The sequence below is a fragment of the Ceratina calcarata genome, unplaced genomic scaffold, assembly GCF_001652005.2.
Source record: "Ceratina calcarata isolate Rehan_Ccalc_2016 unplaced genomic scaffold, ASM165200v1 scaffold463.2, whole genome shotgun sequence".
Lineage (NCBI taxonomy): Eukaryota > Metazoa > Arthropoda > Insecta > Hymenoptera > Apidae > Ceratina > Ceratina calcarata.
Window position 1 is genome coordinate 16232 of NW_017170362.1, and position 7745 is coordinate 23976.

General features: G+C 41.3%; 2 protein-coding genes across 2 annotated transcripts; one reads left to right on the top strand and one right to left on the bottom strand.

Moving 5' to 3' along the window:
• Positions 1–76: 76 nt before the first annotated feature.
• On the top strand, positions 77–712 carry LOC108627374 (uncharacterized). The gene has a single exon (XM_018028582.1). The coding sequence runs from the start codon at positions 77–79 to the stop codon at positions 710–712; it is 636 nt and encodes a 211-aa protein (XP_017884071.1).
• Positions 713–3750: 3038 nt separating this feature from the next.
• LOC108627375 (putative ankyrin repeat protein RF_0381) lies at positions 3751–5381 on the bottom strand. The gene is made up of 2 exons (XM_018028583.1): positions 3963–5381; positions 3751–3912 (listed from the first exon to the last, which is right to left on the bottom strand). The coding sequence occupies exons 1-2, from the start codon at positions 5379–5381 to the stop codon at positions 3751–3753; spliced, it is 1581 nt and encodes a 526-aa protein (XP_017884072.1).
• Positions 5382–7745: the final 2364 nt, after the last annotated feature.

Consider the following 7745-nt stretch of genomic DNA (forward strand, 5'->3'; position numbering starts at 1 on the left):
GTAGACGAAGGAGCACACAGCGTAATAAGGAAGGGTTTTGCTACTATCACGGAAAATTCGGAGCGGAATCCTGGAGATGCCGGAAACCGTGTTTTTGGACAACCCCGGACAAGCGTCAGGGAAACTAGCGGAGGTGTCGCAAGCAGAGGCGATTGACGATACACCGAAGAAACGGCGCCTCACCATTAGGGATCGTTATTCGTGCATCGAGTTTTTAATTGATACGGGTGCAGACGTCTCAGTTTTTCCCATGAGTTTCAAAGGTAAAGGCGCGAAAGACGACGTTTTCAAGTTGTATGCCGTAAATGGCGCAACAATTAATACATACGGCGAAAGATTGTTATCTTTAAATTTAGGTTTGCGTCGTAATTTTTCTTGGAGGTTCATCGTGGCCGATGTGTCAAAACCTATAATAGGAGCAGATTTTCTTCATTTTTATAATTTATTGGTAGATCTTCGAAACAGAAGACTGTTGGATGGAAATACCAAACTTTTTCAAGTAGCTACTGTAGTTACAACAGAAATTCCCTCTATTTCGACAACAGATGCAAACAGCACGGTCACACCTCTGCTTAGAGAATTTATTGAGATCACACAGGCAACCTCCAGGAAAAATGTGAAACATGATGTTTTTCACCATATAATCACAAAAGGTGCTCCTATCGCCGAACGGGCGAGACGTTTACCCCCAGAAAAATTAAAAATTGCATGAGCGGAATTTGAATAGATGCTTCAAGATGGAATTTGTCGCCCATCGCAGAGCCAATGGGCCAGTCCGCTCCATATGGTGCCCAAAAAGTCAGGCTGTTCGCGCGTATAATCTGCCGGGCGGGTCCGACTCGATATTACCAGGCCGCGAGTGTAGCGAGACACGGAATGCCGTTCTGAACGTTCGCGTTGAGGAAGTGGGCAGGTGAAATCACTCCATTAGTTCTCTAGATTAGTTTATTCGCGTAGCTTTACTAAAAAATATAATATTGAATAACAAATGTCGTGATATGGGGATTGATTACAGTTCCACGCACTACTCCGTACCACGCGTCAAGCGGAAGAGGACGATGACAAAAGAAGTCTCGAGCGGAGAGACTCTCGCGTCAGAGACCCCGAAGGGTGGCGGTAGGAGCGCTGGTACAGAGGAAGTGATCTGGGACCGTGCGGCGCGAGTCATAAATTCGGCCGCAACATGAGCGTATGCCGAAAACGGTCCTCGATGAAGGCGGATTGTCAATTTTAGGGGCAAAATCATCGAATTTTTAAATGTTAATGACTAATTAACGAAGCCCTAAACGCAATGTTTTCTCTCTTGATTTTCGAGTTATTTTCGACCAAAGAACACGTCCTTAAAATATTGCCCCCTAGTAGGTTTACACCCTGTATAATACTTTTTATTGTCTGGAATTAGCTCATTATCTCACTAAATTAGCAAAGCATTTCCCTCTCTGGATCCAATCACCGAGGAGAGATTACTAATGAGTGGCAACGCCTGTGTTAACACGCGGCCCGAAAAACGGGCCCAAGAGGGCTCGAACCGGCAAGGTAGATTCATGAAATCCCACAGAATGACTGTTCCGGAGTGTACCGACCTTCAGGCTCACCGATGCCGGTGCCGATGCTTTTTTCCAGCACGATAGGTAATAGATAACCATAGAACGTTGATATTATCAACGTTATACTTGATTCGAGATTATTACTTCAGAAAGAGAATAACTATCATTTTCAAATTTTGTCACACTTGTATTACTTTATTTTCATTAGTGCACACCATATTTTGCATTTGAAGTAGGAATAAAAGTAATTGGCATTTAATATCTCAATGAATATCAGTGTTTAATTGAGATTAGTTTCTGAATTGTTGTTATATCCACCAGAGAGGAACTTAGAGTGCTCACGGCCGTGTTTTGCGTGTTTTGACCATCGAAATCACGATGAAACGTGATCGGAGTATTCCTTCATATGTCGTCGACGAACGATCTGGTGTGGAACCCCGTCTTACCGCATCATTGTAATCTTTTACCAATCTCTCACGCGTTTCGATCCGTCCGCTCGGACTCTTTACCAAAAAATTTGCATCTGTACTTTCTCCTTCATTCATCTTTGTACACACGATACTTTTTCGTTCACATCAATCGCACTGGGAGCGGTTTATGCAATTTTACGCGACCAATCAGAAATAATGCTCGCGTCATAATCCGTTCTACCGTTTCGAAATTATAGAAAACCCAAATGCGAATTCCCCGGTAGAGAACTTAGTGAACGACGACCGGGGTACCGGCTGAAATAAACTGGCTAGAGAGTTTCTTCCCCGACCAAGCGGGTAGAAGATTCTTTTTAGCCGTAAAAAACGGTTACGAAACCCAGCCAGTTTTGTGGCCAGTCGTCACTGGCTAGTAGAAATTTGTCCACACTCACTGGTCAATTGAAATCTGGCCAAGTGTGGTTCTTAGTAATAAAATCACGGTGGAATCAACTGAACTGACCCACTTGTTCAATTGAAACGAAATTGAAAACCGCGAAGCCGGGGAAATTGCCACCGACATGGGATTTGCAACACACCGCGCTGGACCCTTAGAGACCATACATCATCATCGATTCGGGATTGTATTTGCATATTTGAAACTAATTGTTTAAATAATTTATGACTGGGGAGATTCCTTTCCGGTGCATTCTGTTTCGTCTAAGATCGTCCGACTTCTCTGTGCCGGGAAGTGCATTCGAGAAAGGTGAGTCTTGGTGAGTTGGTAACTTGTCAATTAATTTTATTTATTATATTTTGTTTATTGACGAAATGTTCGCTTTCTTCTTTTATAAATCATTCTAATTCTTTCAGGTTGTAGACATTTCTCTTTACGGGGATATTCTACTTCAAGACTGCATTTTACGAAATTGAGTGCATGTCGAATGGAGCAAACGGCGCTTCATTCGGCTCAAGGGCACATTTGACCCCCTTATCCAGCTAGGCCCTTTGGATAGTAAAATATTAGACTAACAGCTGCAAACTAAAGTCTTTAGCTATGCTTTGTCACGCTTCTATAACTATGACTCCGCGTCTAAAGAATGTTTTCGTAGGAACAGACGATGTCATGTAAAACGTCTATTAGTAAAGGGCAGAATCTTATCTCAGAAGTATCTAGTAAACGAAGTAGAAAGTATACATTTATTAGTATGTACAATGACCTCAAAGGATTTCGGGTCAGTTCTATAAAGTATATATAAAACATACCACGCTTGATATGAACGAAGTATACCAAAAACGTTGTACACATTTTGCAGATATACTTTACAAGGCTGACCCGAAATCCCTTAAGGTTACTATACATGAGCTGAATATTACAATTGTTGATGATTATGATTTATTAATTGTTTCCCTTTCTGATTACAGTTTTAAGCTACCTTAAATCTACTTTATATTATCTCAAAAATACCTTACTACATTCCTACTTCCTCCGCGTCCGTATACATATAGGTATGCACCGCTTAAAACTCCTCTGCCAATCTCTCTTGCTCGCCTTTGTCTTATTCTGCCTTTCTCTTTATTTCGAAAATCACACTATTTTGCTGTCAACTGTTCTCTCTCTCTCTCTCTCTCTCTCTTTGCCTTTTATCATTATCATACATTCTTTAATGTCCCCACATCTCTCTCAGTCCGCTCTCACTCCCTCTTATACATTTTGGGCCATCTTTTTCGGTTTTATGTTCTATACTTTACCCTACGCTTTTACATATCGTCTTATTCATATCTTTCCTCTTGCTCTAATCCTCCTCTCCATCTCTAATCCTTAACCACTCCTTCACCCATCCCATTCCTGCCCCTCTTCCATCCAAAATCTCTATCACTCTCTCATGTACTATTTTCGTTTCTGTCTCCTCCACCTGCATCATACACTCCTCCAGCATGTGATCCCTAATATTACCCTAATTGTTTACATATCATTTGGGTTCGTAACATTTTTATATACGTCTACCAGACTCCTCAGATCGTCGTTACAAAGATAGTTACATATCTGTGCGCTGCAAGTAGAGGGTAACATTCTATCAAACTGAAACTTCTTGAATAAATTCTGACAAGCTCGAATGCTTTCATCTATCAACTTAATTCTTTCCACACCCCATCTAAAACGACTTTTTATCATACTACCATAAATAGGGAACTCCGTTTCGCAATTGTTTAGTGTTAAATAGTTGGCAACATCTTTATTTCTCGCGAATTCATTTATGCTTACTGTTAGAATATCATAAAAGGTAATGTTGGTGTTGTTGATTTTCTCCCTTTTCATTCTCTCGAATTCTTCGTTACATTCTTCCTCATATGTTTTATTATTAAACTCTACTTCGTTAATCACAGCTATGTTTAAAGCATGAACATCTAACTCAGCAGCCCGCAATGCTATTACGTGTTGCAAAAGAATAAGAAGTGATTTAGTTTCTTCTGTTGATGCATAATTTAACGCTGTACGGTTCTCTTGGTTAACGATGTTGATGTCAGAACCGTATCTTAGAAGGATCGCAGTGAGACGGTCGTGAGGCTTTATAGAAGCAAGGTGAAGCGCAGTGTTTCCACGTTCATCAACGCAATCTACATCGGCACCTGAACGTAACAAAATTTCTGTGATATCCAGATTATCTATCGAAGCAGCAACATGAAGCGGTGTTGATCTTTTATCGCTCTTGATATTCACTTTTGCACCTTTCTCCACGAGTAGTTTACAAATTTCCACTGCCCCAGATACTGTAGAGGTATAAAGCGGTGTCGTACCGTCTACATCTTCGCAGTTAACATCCGCATTATAGTCCAACAGAAGCTTGACGACATTTACGTCTTTGGCTCGGACGGCTTCATGAAGCGCCGTTCTACGATAATTATTTCTTGCATTAATATTAGCTCCATTAACGATCAAAAGCTTAAGGATTTCATAATTAATGGGATGTCGGAGAACACATGAATGTATGGCCGTGCTACCATCTGTATCTCGTCCATTAACGTCCATAACAACAAGCAGCTCAACAAATTCTATAGAAGCCATTTTAGCAGCAATGCACAATAATTTGTACTGATTTTCTATCCTGGCACCTTTATCCATAAGTAGTTTCATTATTTCTAAATCGTCATTTAGAGCAGCCTCATGCATCGGAGTAAAATTTCTTTCATCTACAGCATTTACATTAGCTTTATAGTTTATTAATAGTTCTGCCATCTCCCTCTGTTTCGTTATTACTGCCATGTGTAACAATGTAGTTCTTCTATTAAAATTTGCATTCTCGTGTAATTCATTAATATCCCAATTGAATGGATGAAGAGCACTAATTAATTCTTTTAATCTATTGAGATTCCTCTCTATCACAGCGGACATCATTTCTCCGTACAATCTTTCTCTATCCGCCATTTTCTTCAGATCTGTCAATATGTACATAGCAAAACTTAGAATTATAGAAAAATAGGCAGTAGAAATTGTGATGTGAAATGAAATTGAGACACTTACCTTATTGTAAAGCAATACAAGCGTACGTACCAGATTGTCACTCGTTATTTCAAGTCACCTGAAACATTAAACATGTTGAGGATTATTTATTTTATTCTTGTTAGAATAAGGCAATCTTAATTTGAATTAAGTGGTTAGATAGTGCTCATAACCGGATCAGCACGCGGACTGTTTGTTCGTACTTCCGGTAAAAATTCAACTAGGCGAAAGTTCAATATATTTCCTCGTTAATACAATACATGATTTTCATACTTTATTCTGATTCGTATCGATACTATATTGTGTACAAGTGAAGGAGGAGTAATAAACAGAACTCCATAAAACTAAGAGAAGTCTAAAAATTGTTTCTATGCGACCAGCTGTTCAATAGGTTAAGGGCCCAGAAGGCACGTGTAGTGAGAAAATGGGCATAAAGAGGAACAAGTCAGAAAGTAAAAATAAGTAAAGAAATAAAAAGTATAAGAATACTGTAAAAATGTGCGCTGCAACAAGTAATGTAATTTCGTTGAAAGCATTAAGGAATTAAAAGTTAACCAAGTATAACCGTCGTGGAAATTAAGCAAACGGAAGGAATTATGCAAACTCCAGAGTGGAAAAGTAAAGCTGCGAAGGTGAGAAGAACAATGGATACTATTTGAGAAACAATCCTTAATAAGTATAGTTACATGTAAAAATGCGCATGATATGTGGCAAAGATTAAAAAGTATTTATGACACTGCAGCAAAAATACAATCTGGCGTAAGAATTTTTCTAATACGAAAACAAAGAAGAGACTGATATTGTTAGTATTTATTAATTGAAAATGATTTAGAGTCTCAAGTTACAATGAAAAATAACTTTTATTTGCGTAGGACGAAATTATATAAGTAAAGAGAAATGAAACTTTGAACTATTCTTTGGAGAAAAAAAATAAATCACATTACTTCTGTTCTNCAACTAATGTGATCTGAATGAAGAAACTTCTCCAGAGAACTATTAGACTGAATTATCATGCGCTCTCCAAACGCATCCGCTATTTATTTGGGTCCTAAGACCCGTCTCCTTCCTCGCTATCGATCGACGCCGTCGATCGCCGGGAACCGCGTTTTCCCTTTCTATATTCAACCCCGAGGAAATGTCCAATCCCTCGGTCGATAACCGCCCTTTACTCGAACTCCCACGCCTAGGCGGAGTCTGCACCAATCCCCTTCCTTATAGCATCCCTAAACAATTAGACCCTAAACATCGCGCAGTTCGCGGCCCGAATTGGACCCCCTGGGCCTCGGCCACCGCGGGCGCCACGCTGTCAGCAGCCATGTGTTTAGACTCAGTCCTCGAACCCGAGTCGATGCTATTTCCTTTCTATGAAGAAACCATAAATTGACTTCGTTAAGTTCGACAGTTATCGAGACCAGGTTTGTCCCAAAACAGTTCTCTTATCTCGCGTTCCAGACGCTCGCTACCCAGCCATGTCCGTCGACACATTTGCCGTTGACAAGCTCAGCGCGTTCCCGCATTTACCCAAGCTTTGCTTGTGACGTGGGGAAAACTCTTCTTGAGAAAACCCACGCCAGGAACGGCCGTTACAATAATAAATAAATCTATCGTCGACCAAATATCTTTATGAGCAAAAAGATACCGACTTAAGACTAGACACGCACAATACGACCGATACTTGGGATACGTGAGCTACGCGAGCTAGCCCCTCCCGGAAACGCAAGCGAGCCCCTGTAGACGCGATTTCCCTGCCAGATGTCAAGTGCCTGGCGCACAAAACAAGTCCGCTAAGGACCCACAGGATTCGGTGACAATTCGCACGCAGTCATAAAAAAGGCTAACCGGCCTAGGACTGCAGGCTCAAACTACAGGCGTTGTCTATTCGCTCGACCCAACGACTGACATAAGCCATGAATCCTACTCTAATTTCCCACGGGTGCTTGCGTTCGGGAGGTCTGCCAAATATTTATGCATAACAGTCAAAAAAACTACGTGCATTGACGGTCCCCGGAATTGCAACAGAGTCTACTCTCTCTGAAGTCCTCTCCTTCCAGACGACACGCCTCCACAGGGCAACTGGATCGCAGAGGAAGCTCCTCGGTCTTCCTCTGTCCCGAACTCGTCGTTTCATCAACCGTCATCGGTTGGAGACGAGGAACACGGCCCCGACGATCCCAAATTCGAACCGTCGTGCACGGAGCCTACGCAGCGGTGTCTAAACCGGCTACGTTGAGACGCTCGCCTTTAGAAGTCGCAATTCCCGTCCATACACTCAAGTTCACGTCGGTAACA